The sequence below is a fragment of the Lates calcarifer genome, linkage group LG5 (assembly GCF_001640805.2).
Source record: "Lates calcarifer isolate ASB-BC8 linkage group LG5, TLL_Latcal_v3, whole genome shotgun sequence".
Taxonomy (NCBI): domain Eukaryota; kingdom Metazoa; phylum Chordata; class Actinopteri; family Centropomidae; genus Lates; species Lates calcarifer.
The window spans coordinates 16,412,304-16,430,759 of NC_066837.1; the positions used below are offsets into that span (position 1 = coordinate 16,412,304).

At 38.8% G+C, this 18,456-nt stretch overlaps 2 protein-coding genes across 7 annotated transcripts in view; one reads left to right on the forward strand and one right to left on the reverse strand.

The window, feature by feature from the left end:
• Positions 1-567: 567 nt before the first annotated feature.
• Positions 568-5,145, forward strand: LOC108875877 (retinal cone rhodopsin-sensitive cGMP 3',5'-cyclic phosphodiesterase subunit gamma). Its single transcript, XM_018665057.2, has 2 exons — positions 568-2,136; positions 2,270-5,145. The coding sequence occupies exons 1-2, from the start codon at positions 2,027-2,029 to the stop codon at positions 2,385-2,387; spliced, it is 228 nt and encodes a 75-aa protein (XP_018520573.1). The 5' UTR covers positions 568-2,026; the 3' UTR covers positions 2,388-5,145.
• rbfox2 (RNA binding fox-1 homolog 2) overlaps positions 3,865-18,456 on the reverse strand; it is a 35,206-nt gene continuing 20,614 nt past the window's right edge. For 2 of the 6 annotated variants that reach the window (XM_018665049.2, XM_018665055.2), the window contains 10 exons: positions 16,789-16,959; positions 16,294-16,347; positions 16,068-16,160; positions 12,050-12,137; positions 11,549-11,605; positions 11,250-11,394; positions 10,573-10,618; positions 7,963-8,051; positions 7,749-7,821; positions 3,865-6,899 (listed from right to left, as the gene is read on the reverse strand). In XM_018665049.2, the coding sequence (XP_018520565.1) occupies positions 6,855-6,899; positions 7,749-7,821; positions 7,963-8,051; positions 10,573-10,618; positions 11,250-11,394; positions 11,549-11,605; positions 12,050-12,137; positions 16,068-16,160; positions 16,294-16,347; positions 16,789-16,959 (861 nt within the window). In that variant the 3' untranslated portion in view covers positions 3,865-6,854. Of the gene's footprint in view, positions 6,900-7,748; positions 7,822-7,962; positions 8,052-10,094; positions 10,132-10,572; positions 10,619-11,249; positions 11,395-11,548; positions 11,606-12,049; positions 12,138-16,067; positions 16,161-16,293; positions 16,348-16,788; positions 16,960-18,456 lie in introns of those variants that run through there. The other 4 variants (XM_018665051.2, XM_018665050.2, XR_007813267.1 and 1 more) reach the window with 4 other exon arrangements.

Genomic DNA, 18,456 nt, shown 5'->3' on the forward strand with positions numbered 1-18,456 from the left:
TTATATAAGGTTGTGAACCTCTTCACATGGCATGACACATTCAGGTGGACTTCTGAGCGCCCTCCTTAATCTAATAGACTGAAGGGGCTAATTAGAGGGCAGGGTGTAAAAAAAAAAAGGAGAAAATTATGGATGAGCATGTTAGGGGGATTAGCAGGGGGACTATATAAGAAGATAGCAGGACAAACACCAGAAAGACACCATCTGACCAGAGAGACCCCTGACAGAAGCCAACTGTGCTACTGCAAAAACAGGTAAGATCAAACTCTTTCCTTCTCACAAGCTTTGGCAAACGTTTGATTCTGCAATTAGGATTAAGGACAACATAAATGAGCCTGCAATAAAAACACTGAGAAATCATGACTTCATGACTTGACTTGTGAGGTGCAGAGGATGTTCTCTTGTCATGGTAGAGAGGTTTTAAAAAATCCAAATCAGTGGATTTTAAAAAAAAAAAAAAAAAGCAGCTGAAACTCTAGTTGTTTTCTTTGGCTTTTTCTCTGCCTTATAAATCTATACATTTGCACCTTGTATCTTTATTTTCATATATTGTCTTGTTAACCTCTTTTTGAACTTTGTAAAGATTGTTTATGTAGATAACATTTAAAGTGATTATTTATTTTTTACCTTTTACTCTGAAGTCTGAAGGTTTAAGACAAGAGAGAGGTTTTACCACACACACAAGAAATTTACAGACATCTTTACATCAGTACATGAAATGCCTGATATCGTTTAAATTTCATTTAGTGAAGTTAATTTAGCCTTTGGGCCATTAGAGTTATTTTCAACACATCTGGTGTTCATTTTCAGGTCAACGTGTGAATAAGACCACAATGATGTCTTTTAAGAGTTTGTTTTCATTTGTTTGGGGGGATTAATTATGTGCATGCTAAATGGTAAAAGTGTATTTTTTTCTGAAATTCTTTGTTAAATTTTCAGTTCAGCCTTAGTCTTACATGGGAAATTTGCATGGAGTACAGCAAGAAGACATATCAGAGCTATTAAAGTGTAAATACATGCAATAGCAGTAAAAAACTTAAAACTAACAAGTAAGGACAAAATTCAAAAGACAATAAACTGATGTCAAGCAAGGATTTTGGCACATTTCTAACTTAAATTCTATGTATCATGCAATACAAACCATTGTGCTAAATTATATAATCTATTCACTTTTTATTCCTTTTTTATACCCTTCATCCTTCAGTGAATGTTGAATCTGTTTTGGTTCATGCAATTTAAATTTGCTACCCCTATTGATTCTCTTTAAAAAGAGGTTTAGATCTCAGGAAACCGTCCTGGTTCAACAGATATATAAAAAATTGAAATTAGAAAAGAAAGAAGCGTCTTTATGTACTTTCATCAGTATGTGTTAAAATAACTGACCGTAATTAGAAAAATGTTACAAACACACATACTATCAATACTGAATATCTGCACACAATAAATACTAACACTGTTAGCTGTGGCTAATCAAAATCAGGAACATACAGTAACTGCATTAGGAAGCCCAGGATATTCCACAGAATTTTGCGACTTGTTAGCATTTTCAACTAACTGTCAGTGTTGTCAAAGTACATTTCTGGCCAAATCCAGAGCAATGCTGAGCTTTCCTGAAAGTCAACAGAGGTCAGAAATAGTTGGGATTAGAGCAGATTGAAAATTAGTTGTTCAGGGCAAAAGCTCCTTACACTCACAGTTTATTATTTACAAGGTACAATATGTGTGTTGACTTCAGGTAAATGGTGGAATTAGGTGAACTTAGTTATATCCTGGTCTCAAGATGTACAGTCCGTAACTTGGCCAAGAGTAATCTTTAAAGCCAAGGTGTAAAAATAGACAAAGCTGTTTGTGTAACAGGGTCTTAAGGAGCTATATGACAGCTTTAGTCTATAATTTGACCTTAACTGGTGGTGTTATATCATCTGAGCATGGGGCAGTGGGGGCTTAGAGGAGGAAAGATGGAGGGGTCTTGCACATCAAGATTAACTCATTGACTTATAATTATTTTTCTCTCAGTGCATAAAAGATGGCAGACACAGCTGTAGCAGCTCCCGCCGACAAGAAGGCACCTCCCAAGTTCAAGCAGAGGGCTGCTCGCACCTTCAAGAGCAAGGCCCCTAAACCAGGCCAGAAGGGGTAAGCTGGACTTCAAAGTTACTAAGTGCAATACTAAGAGTATTTCCTCCACCACTGAATGTGACTTATCAAATAAAAAAACTCAAGTGCGACATTCCTGGGAAATTAAGACACGTTTTTGTGTCTTTTTCAGATTCGGAGACGACATCCCCGGCATGGAGGGTCTGGGCACAGACATCACAGTGGTCTGCCCATGGGAAGCCTTTGGCGACATGGAGCTCAGCGACCTGGCGAAATACGGAATTGTCTAGAAATCCTCCTGTGTCTTTTCCTCAACCATTTTACCTCCCTGAACTGATGTTCCTTTGCCCAGTCTTCTTCCTGCTCCCACTCGCCCCGTTTCCTTTCAACTCCCAGAATACCTGATCTGATGTCTGTTGTTGTGTTAGGCCCACATGGGTTTTGGGAAACACTGCACAAAAATTGATGCCCAAAGCTGATGCAAAAATGTGGAAAAATTGGCAAATCTAATTTTAAAATCATATATTTTTATTATTATTATTTATTCATATATGCTTCACTGAGGTGTCCAAGCAAACACTTAAAAACTTCCTCCCCCATACTTTGCACTTGTCTTGTGTGTCTCTGAGAGATAATGGACTAAATCTGTTTTAAGAGGGTTTGATTGCTGATTTAACAGCGTATCATCACTGAACTCACACTCCTCTCTCCTGCCTTTTCCAACCCGTTGCCCTCCCCCTCTCTGGAGCTATTCTTTCTTAATGTACAGCTGTTTATGAAAAATATATATTTTTATTTTTATGAATTATGAATGTAAATTTGTGCACATGTACAACTGGGTAGAACAGCTGAGTTGAACTATCAATAAATATTTTCCCCAAAGAAATGTTGTCTTCTTTAAGCACACTGTTAAAATGTGTAGGAGTTAATACCAGCATACATTATTATCTGTATTATTAAACCTATTAACAATATCTTTAGCAATGCTTGCAGTGTGGCTCTGAGGGTGGCAATGTCAGTCCAGACTGAAATATCTCAACAACTATTTGATGGATTGCAATGGAATTTTGAACACGTTCTACTGACTTTGGTTGTTCTCTTCTAGATCCATCATGAGGTTAAAATTTGTGGTTTTGACTGAAATGTTTTGACAACCATTAGATGGATTTCCATGAAATTGCTGCCACCCTCAATATGAATTGTTTTTTACATTAGCAATCCCTTCACTTTCCATATCATCATCACCAAATTAATTTGTCCAGTACTTGCAAAAGTTATGACATTCCCATCATTCAGTCTGAATATTTACTATTTCAGTGTGCTGTCATCAGAATGATTTACCGCTGCCTGCTGGAGCGGTTTTAAACAAAAAGCTATGATACACACTACATGCTAATGCTATCTGTCCCATCACCAGAGGTTAGACAAATTGAGCAACAAGCTGATATATCGTAAATAGCATTTAGGCTCTGAGGAGCCAGGTATTTCTCAGGATCTGGCCCAAGCTGAAACATAGTAAAAGGAGAGTTAATGTTGAATGTGTATTCATCAGGTGGCCAGAAAAGGTGATGAGAGGTCAGTATTGTCGCAGCAAGCAGGCAACAAAATCATTAGCAGGGTTAAAGCAACTATACTGACTTAATATTAAAATCAGCACTCGCATACTGGTACTGTCTGTGTGTAAAATAATGTGAGAAACTGCAAAATAATGCTCACCCATTTTACTAAATAAATACAATACCAAAAGAAAACAACCTGAAAGCTTGATCACAACAAAACATTTTTATATAAAACATTTTATATGGACATTCAATAACAAAAAAACGTAATGGCAGTCAAGGGGGAAATAGACATGACAGAGGGAGAGGACTGGTCATTGATAAACCATAGCAACTATGAAGAATGGCCACATAGTTTACTATAATACAGTGGCAAGAAAACCACAACAGGAAAATGATCTTTGTGCGGCAGCCATTTTGTTTGTCAGCAGGCCTTTTAGCCAAACAGCACTGTGCTCTTTGTTGTGTTAACTAGCTTCAAACCGCTAGCTGCCTTTCATTCTCCGTGGAGTTTAGTGGTAAAGAAGAACGCAACTGGGCTCGGCTGCTCAGGAATCAAATAAGAAAGACACAAGATTCATGCAAAACTTTTTTTTTTGTTGTTTGTTTTTTGTTGTTGTTGTTTTGTTTTTGTTTTTTTTACTTAACAAGACTCGCTCATGCTGGTTTGTCCATGCCTTCTGTGGCTCCAAAAGTCCATCTTTGTGAATTTTGTGTAGCACTTCTCAAATTGGGAACCAGAACGTGCTAGGGACTATTAGTTAGCATCTTTGGCTAGGGTTTTCTTTTTTTTTTTTTTTTTTACATTTTGTCCAGAGCACATTCTGTATTAATATTGAGATATTAAACAAAAGAAATGTTATATGTTATGAGCAAATACAACAGCAGCACATTTAACAGAAAAATAGCATCTTATTGACCTGCATGTTTTTGCAAGTGTGAGTGGAAAATACAACAGTAGCTTTGAAATTAGTTAATGGGTTAAAAAAAAAAAAGAACTGCCCCATTTTACACACAACTTAGATCATATCCCACAATAACATTTTGTTTTTCACCATTTTGGAATATTAACCTGTGTATGTACGAGAGATAACACTTTCAGACGTTTTACTGGATACCTTCAAATAAACCTGGAGCGACCACATTGGCCAAGCTGACAGATTTCACCACTGAAATGTAAGGAGTCTGCGTTAAACAAGAATGATTGAAATAAATGAAAAAGTGAAAAAGAAAAGAACACAGTTGGTTTTAACCAAAGTGCTACAGACCTATGTTCATTCTTTCCAAAAGTCTCAGTCACCTACAAAATATGGACTCAAAAAGAAAAAAAAAATATCCAGCCGTTCCTGCATATTTTGAAATATAATTAAATGTCATGCTAGCAGATGAATATTTAACTGAGAGGAAAAGTTTGGTAGTGTCACAAGCATACCTCTAGTTTGTCACTACTCAGGGTATGCTCTCGGCTCAAGACCTTTACACACACACACACACACAAAAAAAGGAAAAGAAAAAAGAAAAGAAAAGAAAAACAAACTTAACTTGCACCTTACTGAAGAAGGAACAACACTTAGATATAAAAAAGATGAAAGAAAGTAAATAAAGACAGCAATAGGATTATCAAGGATTATGATAACAATAACAAAGATTATATATTTATACATACGGCAGAGAAATGTGCTTTCTACAAATCTTTGGAACAAAAACAAAAGCCAAAAAAGCCACATTTTGGAAATACAACGGTATAGAAATATGCACAATAGTAAGGTGTTTTGCATTTAAATATTTTCTATCAACTCACCGACAGAATCTCTCTTGCTCAGTAATTGCTGCTGGCAGCGTCGCAAATACAATTACCTACTAAAGTATATGTTTCAGGAAGACTCATTCAATATTGGACTTTGCTCTATAAAAGATGGAGCGTGGGGGGGAAATCCAAATAATAAATCTCTACATTAAAGGATCAACAAATACTTGAACCCCCCAAGTTGTGAATGGAGGACTGAGTTTGGCTATAAATCTAAAAATCAACTTAAGGACAAAATGTTTTTCAGTGTAGTGTTACACTTTATGTAGTGTTTAGTGGTGGCTGCACACAGAGTGTAGTGAAATCCTGTGCATGAGAAAAATGAGGTGTGACTATAGTAGTGTCATATAGTCAGAAGGTGGAATATTAGTTTCATAGATGCTCATTTTCTGATTTCACTGTTGAATCTACATGTCCCATAACAGCAGTGGCTGCTGTGTAGCTGAGTCAAACAAAAATAATGGTTTAATAAGAATAATCAAGAGAATAATTACAATAATAATAATAATAATTAATAATAATAATTTGGTAACTTTTTTCTCTAAACTAATTTCTTTGCATATCATAACAATTTTAAGTTTAAAGGTTCACCATTTCCACATACTAAGAAAACTTGAGGTAAGGAACAGCTCTAATAACCCTCCCTCCTTCAGCTTTCGGACGTGATTTCTGTAGCATTATAAACGGTCACATCATCTCTCTAAGCAGCCATGTTCAGTCTCCCACTACCAGAACACAACAAGAATGGAAATCCTCTCCTCTTTACTATCCACCCACGTTAAGGAGGAATTATAAAATCCATCAGTGGGTGTTTTTATCATTTTAGTGACTCGTCATTCTGGTTCAAAAACGTTTTTAGATGCTCTTTCGATGCACCTCCCTACTTCCTACTGCCCCCACATTTTGCGGACGCCTCGTTTTCTTGCCTCCCTCTCTTTTTTCCTTAAATGTCGAGTGTGTGCAGGCCACACAGCACTCAGCTCTTTCTCATACATGGTTGACAGCTGTTTAAATGTCAGTTATCCACATACAGCCTTTGGAAGAACATCTGGGCTCCATCCCAAGTCTTGTGCTGCTGAGTGCTGAGGGATTTGGGGGGGGGGGGACTATAATACAGCCGTGCAATAGGGGAGGTGGCCATTTTAAGTCTTTATTTTTTTTCTTCTTTTTTAATATAAAGGCCATCCATCAGTCTTTAATACAGCATTCCTCTATTTCTGTAGTAGCGTATATAAGAAAACGTGGGACTGCTCTGGGGTGGGATCTGAAATATCTTTGCTGTGGTTGACGCCACACTTGAAAACTGGGTGCAGTCCACCTCCACGACAACAGAGGGAGCTCATTTAGAGTAATTCAATGGAAGAGAGGAGCTCCTGGGAAATGTAGTGTCCTTAGTAAGGGGCAAATCTACTGTAGCCTCCCCTGTACAGTGTGGCCTGGAAAACATCAGACATTAAATGAATAAAATCTTTCACTACATTCAGAATGGCATTATTTATAAAAGAATAAGGCTGGTAATGTTCTATATTTTCCTTATTTTTAATAAATACCATGAAAAACATAAAAACAAAACAACATATTGTGTGGCCTGACAAATCTCATTCTTTTGAACACAGACATACATTGTTGTAATGAATATTATGTGTTAAGTATCATGTTGATTCATTTGAGTCACTCTCAAATAAACCATCCTGGTCACAGCCTCATTAACCTGCTAAGGATCCTGGGTGAAAAACCAATCCCGGTTTCCAGTAGTGTGTACTCTATTTTTTTTTTCCTATATGGGTATACTACTGTGTGATCATTTAGCACACTTTCATTTTATTAATCTTATAACTAGATTTTAACAAAAGGACACTCTTCAAAACTGTCCTAAAGCAGCTGCTTGTTTTGCCTCAGTTTGTAATCAAGCCTTGGTCTTAGTGGTGTAAAGAATATAAACAATAAATGCATAATAAGTTCTGGCTATTTTCCAACAAATGTGCTATTTACTCCTTTTTGGAGGGTGATTGCTGAAAACTACAATAACCAGCTGTTCAAGCAAATTATGGATCCTTTTTTAATAAGTGAAACTAAAATTAAACTGGTTCTTAAAAATGTGCATCTTCAGTAGGAACTAATGGGCTCATAGCTCAGCACCACAGTATTGTCAATATATGTTAAATATTGAGAGGTGGGAATATGCATTCTCAATTTTGGTATTTTTATTGCATTTGTTGACAATAAGAAAAATATAGAATAATGTCAGCCTTGTGCTTTAAATATTACAAAAAATATGGAGTTACCATGGCTCCAACACCATAGGCAGCTGGGGCGAGTGCAGCATGGTAGGGGTCTGCTGTGTAAACTCGTCCATAGCTGAAAACAGCCAATATATCAAGAATTATGTAAAAGGAAAAAGGTAAAAAATAATAATAAATAAGCAATATATTTCTGCCAAAGCACAAAATAACTAATGTACTAGAACTTCGGAAAGGATGTACTGAACAGCCCACTCACCTGTCACTGTAAGCTGCTGCTGCAGCCGCTGCTGCCGCAGGAGTCGCTACCGCAGCTGGCTGGGCGTAACGATACGCTGCATAGCCACCCTTTGAGGAGGCGATGAAGAGGAGAGGAGGTGGAGGAGGACAGACAGAAGGAAGAGGGCATCGTGTGTGACAGAGGAGAGAGAGATACAATGAGGGGAGAGGCGGGAAAGGACAGAAAGAAGAGTAAATTCTTGTCAAAAATTTGCTGTATTTCCCCTGCAGACTAACAGACTAGTAGTGAAATCTAAGGGGTTACATTGTGAGAAAAACTGCTGAGAAGAGGGCGAAAGATTAACAAGCAGACAGTCAGCAAAACTGGCTAATCTGGTGCAGTACAGCATTCACAAGGATGTAGCTCAGGCTCTGTGTGTGTCTCTCCCTCCATGACTAACCCAGGGGAAAAAAAAACTTTAATAGTACTTAATGTGTTTTACTGTTTTTATCATCGTGGAAGTGCATTATTTTTCCCCACTGTGAGTTGGACATGGGGGAGAGAGATTCCATACCCATAACTGTGCCCCACCCCTACCAAAAACACAGTTAAAGAAAGGGGAAGGGGCAGCAGGATGATTGTGTCATTATTTATGTTTGGATGGACAGCTGATGAACAGACACAAAAAAACTACAGGTGTAAGAAGACAGTCAGCCAGTCGGATTAAAAATGGGTACACACGCACGCACACACACGCTCACGTGGCCAGCGACCAATCACTGACAGACACAGCATGCTTTCCCAAACTCAGAACGTACAGTGTATTAGGCCAAACATCCCTGTAAAAAAAATGCAAAAACAAACACACCGCTGCATTCTACCCTAGAGAATCAGTCACGACCATGTCCCTGCATTCAGGACCACACAGTTGCTGCTATGGGAAGAAGGCTGGACTGGGGAGGTGGGGAAAAGGAGGGAAAGGAGGAAGAGGAGGGAGGGGTGACTAAGAGGAGAAGATGATGACATGATGACAAAGGCAGAGGAGGAGATAAAATGCGATACAGAACATAGGACAGGAAGGAGGAGAAGTTACAGAACAAAGTGAGAGTAGACAAAGAAAAAATAGAAGGGAACAGAAAACAACAAAGATACACTTGAAGCTAAATAAGGTGGGTTTCATTTGCTGACTGAAGAATGAGAGAAGAGAGAAAGAACAGAGTGAGAAGAAGTGACAGAGAGAGGGTGGGCTATAGAAAAAGAAGAGGAGGGTGGGAGGAATTAGGGAGGACTGGGGGAGGAGTCAGCCTTGTAAGTACGTCTGCATGCCGACACTGATTCAGTTAGCATGCCACAGGTGAAACAGATAGGGAGATTCCTGGAAGGGGTCTGAATTAACTGCTGATAGAATGGATATTCTTGTCCTACATCCCTCTGACTACTGGATGGTCTCAGGTTTCAGTGTCGTTATTCATGTCTCATTTATTTCATATCCTGTTTGTATTTCAAGCATGACAATGCAGCTCTGTACAGTATATCTTTTACTAGTGTGCATGATATGTAATAAGCAACTTAAGGGGAGCTGATGAAAAACTGTAACAATGAATCAAAAGGTCCTGACTTTGAAAAAGGTATCATCTGATTTTTAAATTATTTTTTTTTAACTTATTCATCCCAGTTTAGGATGCTTGTTTTTACTTTTTTAGGGGGAAACTCAAATCAATTCAAATAATATAATAAAATGTGAATTTGCTTTAACATATGTTGCCTAAAGAATGTGATGAAATGTATCAAATTCATGGATTACTTTGGCTGTGAGGTGCTAACATAGAAATAATAAAATGTGTATAGTAAACTGGATGTATTATCATGGAATACACTTGAAACTTAATCAAAGTGACCCACTGTTCAAGTATTGACCTTCTCTGCATCTAACTTTCCCTAAAATGTAGATCCATTTCTCCTGAAGAGATTTTGTGATTCAATGTTTCAGATTTAAACTTAAGTCTTTTCTCCCCCTTCCGCAACTCCACCCATGTCAGAATCCAGTGAGTTAGTAGAAGAAGACAGAGAAGGCATTTCAATCTCAGATGGTCAATAATGTCTAGCAGCACGCAGTCATTGGAGACGAAGAGGATGCACACTGGCTCTCACACAGAGTGTGTAAACCCTACCTGGGGCAATCTGCCACTAATGTCCTGAAACACTAGTCTACAGAGAGAACAGAAACAGCTATTGTCAACCTGGTCACACACGCGCGCGCACACACACACACACACACACATACCATTACACACACAGACGCACGCTCATAATCACATTGGTACAAACTCACAAATGCACAGAAACAAACCCTAGAAGAGTCTACTCATGAATGAACACATGATTACAGTGTGTGTGCCAGACTGTTCATGTTTCTATATTTGTATGTATTAGATGGATGGAGCATATGTATGAAAATAAACATAATGTGATAATTGACAATTGGGTATAGAGAACATAAAATGTCTCTCTGTGATGAATCAAAGCACCCAAAAGTACACGTCTCTATGGGTTTGGTCCATGCCGTTTCACACTTGAAAACCCACAGGCAAGAGGGGGGGGAAACGTAGGTGAGGAATGAGACAGTAGAGCAGAGAGAGGTATACTTACGTAGAGATCGGCCGCACCGTAAAAACCATCCTGATAGGCCATCACACTGAGAGAGAGAGAGGCAAGAGAGGAAAGAGAGAAGGAAAGGGAGGGAATACAGAGGAGCAGTGGAGGAATGTCGAAACAAAACAAAACAAAACAAAACAAAAAAAAAATGGTGTGATGCGCCACCATGTGGGCATTGCCGAAAACAACAAACAAGAGTGTCGATTGAGGGAGAGAGAGGTGAGAAAACGGTGCCAGATTGTGAAAGAGAGAAGAGAAAGAAGGGTGAGATTATTACACACCGTGCAACATGCAAGACAAAATACCACCTCTTTGTATGTAAATGCACTGACTTCAGAGTGATACTACTAATGCTTCAGCCAGTGAGACAAACAACTATTAAAGGGAATACTATTCAGTTTGATTTTAATGAACTATAGGGTGATATCAGTACCATTTTCGAGGTACAAGGAAATGGTATTTCAGCTCAGCAAGCAATCAATGTCATTATCTCAATTAAAAATATTTCCAAACACACAGCATGCACAGCATTAAGACGTACTATTTTTAACTAAAAGAAGACATGCATTTAAGAAGTCATATTCTTAACATCATAGTATGTCTACTATTCATTATTAATATGATTTTGCTGGTGTAGCCATCAGTTTTTATTTATGTTTGTGTGTGTTTACCCAGGGTATGTAGGGATGGCAGGTTGTGGCACAGCTGCCCTGACTGCACTGTAGATGGGCCGGGCACGACCCCGGAGATGAGCGCCTCGAAAGGTCGCAGCAGTGGAAGCAGCTGCTGCTGCTGCTGGGTATGGAAACCCTGGTACTGAGAGATCGAGAGAGACAGAGAGGGAGAAATAATGAAGACAGAAAGAGCAGATTCTATTATTATTTCTGATCTTTTTTTTTCCTCCCACACACTTTGTACATCTTGTCTCCATCTGTGTTTTCAAGTATAAAGATAATACGTGTTGTCTTACCTGTGTAAAGCTCAGGACTGTACATCGCTCCGACCATGGGACTCAACTTCCATCCAGCTGTAGTTGGCAAAAAATGCAACATGTGTTGGAAGCAATATATCACAGGAAACTCACTGAAGCAACTAAACATGTCCATGACTCAAAACAATTTCTGCTGCTCATTTCTTTGCTCAATGTAAACAGAGGATGCATAAAGCTTCCTGACTGTTTGTCAGGGCACATCTGTGGGAGCTTTCACTCAGTGTCACTGCAATGGAAAGGCAATATTCACTGATTTTAAATACATCCTCATGATTATGATAGCATGTTGCTGATTTACAAAAGTCTATGCATAAAACAATTCATTACATTTACACAGCGTTTCTGTGTACATTGGCCATAATGTGATATTTAAAATTGAAAATATAACTAAGACTGCTGTACTAACTTTAACAATATTGCATGGCTTTATCCACTGTGTGTAAAAACTGAACAGAGCTATGAGTGTACAAAATGCACTACCATATGGAAGAGTAGCGAGGCCCTCTCCGTTAGAGTACGGTGTCGTCATCTTCTTGTTCGTCATCACTCTGGCTGTGGCATTATTGACCTGGACACCAGGAAAAATGGTCAGAGGCTAATTTAATGCACTTTATTAGATACACAAGTACTGAGGATTGATCAAATGAGTCCAATTACATTAGAGTTTGTGTTTTATATCCTGATCGATGTATGATCACAGTTTTCATGTTAATTTTGTTCTTGAAGTGTGAGGTGTCTTTATACTTTAAACAGTTTTTTTTTTTTTTTTTTTAACTTATGACAGAGGTTAATTCTGTTGATGAGCAGCGATGGAATTTGATGCATGCGCTTCTTTTGAAGGAGAAAGACATTGAAAACAAGGATCCTGGTGAGTAGTCAGGCAGTTTTGCACACAAACAATGCAACCATTGGCACACAGAACAAAGAAAACAACAAAATATTTCAGAACAAAGGCATTCAAAAAGAAATCCAAGACCATTATATTGCTACCTTTAAAAAAAAAAGGAGGGAAAAAGAAGGTGAATTAAGCGGCAGATTCATCAGTTGAACACAATGCAAAAAACATCAATCGAAGAGTTCATACAAAAATTACACGCAGCCAATCAAGAGCGCATCACATCACCAGAGGTGAGCAAAACTAGCCAATCAGCAAGCATCAGATGCAGCAAGAGACCAATCAAAAAAAGGCTGGCAGCCCTCCCAATCTAATACACATCATACAGAAAGAGGAAGAAGGGGAGGGAGAGAGAACGACAGAGAAAAGACAGAAATATAGAGGGATGCAGGAGGAGGAGGAGCCAGTCCACATGAAAAGACACAGAAAAAACACGTACATGATGTGGAGAAGAGAGAGACAGAGAGAGTGAATAATCCATCCAAATGTGCAATTCCTCTAATGAACAAACAGAAACAACAAGATGCGGTACACAAATACAGAATACATCTGACCATTTGCCTACATTGGATCTAACTGTACATGAGCAACGATGGAGAAATGATGAATGGAGCAAGAACGAATACAGAGAGAGAACAGTTTAGATAAAAAAGACAGAGAGGATGGGGGATGCAAATATCATTCCTCAAAAATCAAAAATCAAAAATAAAAGATAAATCAAAAATCAAACCACGGTTGTGAAACACTGCCAGGCATTCCAGATCAGTGTCACACACCAGAAAAACCTCAAAAGCACACAACCACCAACACACACCATCCAGAACCAAACTGATCAAAAAGTAAAACAAGGACACCTCGTTACAGAAATCATAAAGAGAAGCTGCCGTTACTTAATCGGTGGTTCAGTTTGCTTTCCTGGGGTTTACAAAGGATTTGGTGGCAGCTATTTTTCCTTTCTTAAACATCTCAGATGCTAGAATGTACATATTAGATTTGCTCTAAAGCAGAGTAGGCTTGCATCCTCTTTGGGGCACACGCTATTCATCCACATGTATTTCTTTGTTTTGAGTATTAAATCTTAACAGCCGTACCTCTACAACTGTCTGCAGTCTACAAAGTGGTACAGAGAGTCATAATCAAGTACTACAGTACACCACGATATACAGACAACTATTATCCTCTCTCCAGTAAAGCTAACATAGCACTCATGCTTCAGCATGCTGTCCCACTAAGGTGCAAAAATGCAGCTATTGGCTGACACATGACACAGAGAGATGACATAGTACTATATGACGTCATACAGATGACGAGAAAGAGAGTAAACCATGCAGGATACAGCTCTGGAATTAAATGCTGAATGCAGTTAGAGAGGTGATTGGAATGAATGCATAAGAAGTGGTAGTCATAGTTGTTGCACTTGCAGATAGATGCAGTACATTCAGTTATACAAGTGGCCTTTATAATGCCATGCGGTCAATGGCTAATCTCGTAATCGTTTCATTCACCACCTCCCCAATCAATCAATCACAGGATTAGCCAATCAGGTTCTGTCAATCAACCAATCAGTCAAGCTCCCTTCAGTAAAGGAGTCTTTCATTTGGGTGTTGGGTGCATTTTATTTCATTTGGACGGATGGGGTGGGGGGAGGGGTCATTCAAAGATGATGCCATGTGTACACAACTTACCGTTGCCAGGGAAACGGCGTGAGGACACGCGAGCAGTTACCGTGGAGACTGACAACAACAACAACATACAAAAATCATCAGGGAAATAGAGAAAATATATGTAAGAAAGAAATGATGAACCAAAAAAAAAAGAGAGAAAACATAAACAAAAACGAGGTAATGAAAAGCAACCCCCACCCTGTGGTAGAGAGGAAGTGATGTAACAGGTCACGTGTCAACAGTCACCTACAAGTATCAGCCATTAGACAACAATCTAACCTCTACTGTTTAAAACCCACTACAAACACAGATCATAAAAAAGTTTAGAAAGGGAGAAACAAATGGAAACAAAAAATGTCAGAAATTTAAATCTAACGTGGGAGGGGGAACTACCCATTATTATTGCCCAGATTATATTCAAATAACTGACAAAATAATCACTCAAAAACAGAATTTAAAAAAGAAAAAAAATCAAACTTAATCCCATTCTCCAATGTTTATGCTACCTGACTACATCACAGGACAGGGAAATGGACAGAGATATGGAGGGAGGGATGGACAGCAGAGATGCAGGTGCATATGGGGGACACACAAACTGGGAGAGACAGACAGACAGACTGGCCTGGTGAAAAAGAGTGGAGAGAGATGGAGGAGAACCAATATATACAAGAAACAAAAAGGAAAGGAGAGGGAACGACAGCTATCTATTGCATTCTCTTCACTTGTTCATTCTCTCTCAACCCTCCATATTTTTAATTCTGCACACCCACACACAGAGACAGAGAAGAGTGCAGGGCATTCAAGACCATGCAGAAGAGCTTTAGTAGCAAGTAAAAAAAATAAAAAATAAAAAACAAAGCGTGATTTAAAATCAAGAGCCAGAGCAAATGGCGAAAGCATGGTGTATTTGATCTCCCAAGGCCATTTGCAACTGAAATCTGAGCTCATGCTGACAAATTAAAAAAAAAATGTCACAACAAAATGCACTTCCATGAGATCTGGTGTTCTTTTTCAGGAGTGGTGGATGCAGGTGTGTGTGTAAACAATACATTTCTTTTTTCTTTCTCTCTATCTTTTTTTTTCTCCATCCATCTCGCACATCTGAAAACAGCTTTTTTAAAGCATCAGAAATGACACCACACTTCTCACGGCAGTCTCATTCCCAAAAAACTGCCCCCTGAAAATGCCCCCATCATGCATCAGTCTCTTAACACATCAAACATTAAAATTAAAAAAAAAAAAACTGCGACCCAGAGGCACCTGCGTAATATTAAGTGAAAGAGTGGAAAAACTCCAAGATGACATCTGACCTTACGATCCATCCATGCAACATACAGTAGCCTCTTACAGACACCAGCAAGCACTTTTTTTAAAAGAGGAAAATAACTGAGAGGCCATTAACTGCCCTTCAAGTCATAATGCAACCATAAACCAAAAATGGCCACTCATCATGATCATGGAAGAAGTGATGATGGTGATGGAAAAGGTGCAGGAAAACAAAAATAAATGAGATCCTACATGCTGTGACAGAAAGCAGATATCGTCAGCAACTGTGTCATATAGTGACGTCTTCACCGGCCATGCCTGTTGTGTAGCCACTCCACCCAGCATGCTTTGCAAACCACACAGCTTTAAAAGATCAAGGTGCAAATGGACAGCCCACGACATCAACGACAAGAACGAACAACAGCATAAACATCGACAGGAAAGTGCCGTCAAAAAAGAGACTGTTTGTGTGCGCGGCACCACTGCACCATGCTATAGTGAAGCCAGAGGGGTTAGAGTTGAACACATACAGCCATCCGGAAAAACCTTCTCTGGGGCAGAAACGACCAGAACAAACTCATTCTCATTGTCGGACATGGAAGGGAAAACAGAGGAGAAAATGGTCACTGTTTCAAAAAAAAAGGAGGAGGGGGGGGCAAGGGTTTTGAGTTACCTCGATTTTACGTCCTTCCACCAGTGTACCATGAAGCTTCTCTCTGGCCCTCTCTGCGTCTGCACTTGACTCGAATGTTACAAAACCGAAGCCCTGCGAGCAGAAGAAAAAGGAAAAAGAGGAGGGGGAGAGTAAAGTGAGGGAATGTTGCAAATTATTGTTAAGCTTTTTCTCATCATTTATGCTGACAAAGTTTTAGAAATTGGGTGTTGCTCCAGAGCCCTACCTTGGACCCCCTCTCATTGAAAATGATCTCGACATCGAGGATTTTGCCAAATTGCTGAAAAAAAAGAGGAGGAAAATGAAGAGACTGAACAAGCATGAGCATGTAAGTCATGTACTGTATCTCTCCACAGGGTGTCAGCACTGTTTAACCATGATGGACTGGCACTGTGCCAGCTCTGGTAGTCCCCCCACCCCCCACTGTATCTTCCTTGCCTCTGCTCTTTTCTATGCACCACATCTCAGAAACATTCCTCTTACGAAACAGCCATGCTCTGAGCCACATTTTTACACCTGACTTTTTGACTCCTGTCTCTCAAGGATCATAGGAAATAAACAGTAAAGAGTAATTTGAGGTGAGGAGTCTTGACGTCACTGGATGGGCCCTTTGAGTCATTATTTTACAAACTGCATGTTTTTAATCCAAACCTACTTTTCTGGGTTATTGTTATATGATGACGCATCATGGAAAAGGGGAAAATATTCCAGGTCTACATACCCCAAACATCTGCCGTAGGTCAGGGTCTCGGAAGCGGAAGGGGATGTTGGATACGTGGAGGCGTTTGGGGGTCCCCTTGGCATCTGAATCATCCCCGACGCTCCCCCCGCCACCCCCTCCTCCCGAGCCGACCCCTGACTGCCCGTCAATCTGGGAGGACCCATCTGACTGCTGGGACAGAAGGATACAAAAGAGATACAGAAGTGATAAGGAGGGGAAAACAAAGAAGTAATGTCTTAATAGGGATGTAGGATCTGACAACAGAAATAGAAATATCTGTAAATCAGATTTTTACTGTTTACACTGTGGTAGCTGTAGCAATAAAATTAACAGTAGTTTTCATAACCTGCCATTATTTTCTTGATTAAATGATTAATGTTTTTGTCTTATAATAGAGGTGTCAGAATACAGTGGTACTGACAAAAACTGAGATTTTTAAAAACTGAAATATACATAATATTAATGATACAAATATCATAATATTGTGAAAATAACCCAGCACTTTTGTATAGTTATAGCCACCTCTCAAATTTGACTGACAGCATTATTATTATCATTGTTATTATTATATCACAATAATATAATTATCATGAATTCTTTTGGCCACAATAATTGCATTATGAAATAACATGACAGTCCTATCTTATAATATAATCAAATTTCTTGTCTTTGTTTACACCTATTTTAAAACAGAAAACACTCACATTGAAGTCGCTAGAACCAGAGAAAGTTTGTCATTTCTATTTGAAGGGACTTGCATGATTAGTAAATTTTCAAAACGGTTAATCCACTAACTGCCTCTCTGTGCTATCTCTAGTTGTATTTGTCAAGGTGGTATTTGTGAAGCAGGCCAATCTGCTTTTTCATCTTTTAACTGCAGTGATGACAAGCTTATTGGATTAATTTAGTAGTTGATTAACTGTATATTCATTACCATCAATTGTGAATTAATTGAAGTTATTTGTCAAGAGATATACCAAACCATCACTGGTGTCAGCATCTCAAGTGAAATGTTTTTTTCTGTTTTGTACCTCTCAAAATGGAATATTTTCAGGTTTTGCCCCACTGGTCGGATAAACCAAGCAATCAAAAAAAGTGCTTCTCAATGGACATTCCAGGAACTTCAAAATATCAAGACATATATTGATACTATGATACACAATAAGGCTTTATCCATCCCCACTTTATGACTTCCTCGTGATATGCTGATCTGATCTGTTGTTTTGGCATCAGCACAAGTACTGACCTTATTAGAAGAAAGGTTCAACATTTTGGGAAATATATGATTCACTTTCTTGCAGAGAGTTAGTTGCCTAGATGAATACACCACACACATATCTGTCCGTTCAAGTGTAAAAACAAGACATTGTCGGGGTTTTTTTTGTTTTTTTTACACGCAATGTCTTGGCCGGGCACAGTAACTTCCTGGAGTCTTATTATCAAAATGTCAAACTTTAAGTGGGTTGAGTATCCGCCAGACATCGGCAGTCACAATAAATACAGCTTGGTTCTTGTCATAATAAAATGTCACCATTTGCTACTATAAAATTCAGTAGATTTAGTTTTAAGTTACGCTTTAAATTTTTCACAAGCCTAAAAGTCTGTTTGTACATGAACTTCTCCACTTTCAGTTGAAGACTAACTCCACACAAATCACTTTTTTGAGTT

Coding starts and splice junctions, on each gene's coding strand:
- LOC108875877 (XM_018665057.2), top strand. CDS start 2,027: ATGGCAGACACAGCTGTAGCAGCTCCCGCCGACAAGAAGGCACCTCCC. Junction 2,137..2,269: donor CCTAAACCAGGCCAGAAGGG/GTAAGCTGGACT, acceptor TGTCTTTTTCAG/ATTCGGAGACGACATCCCCG.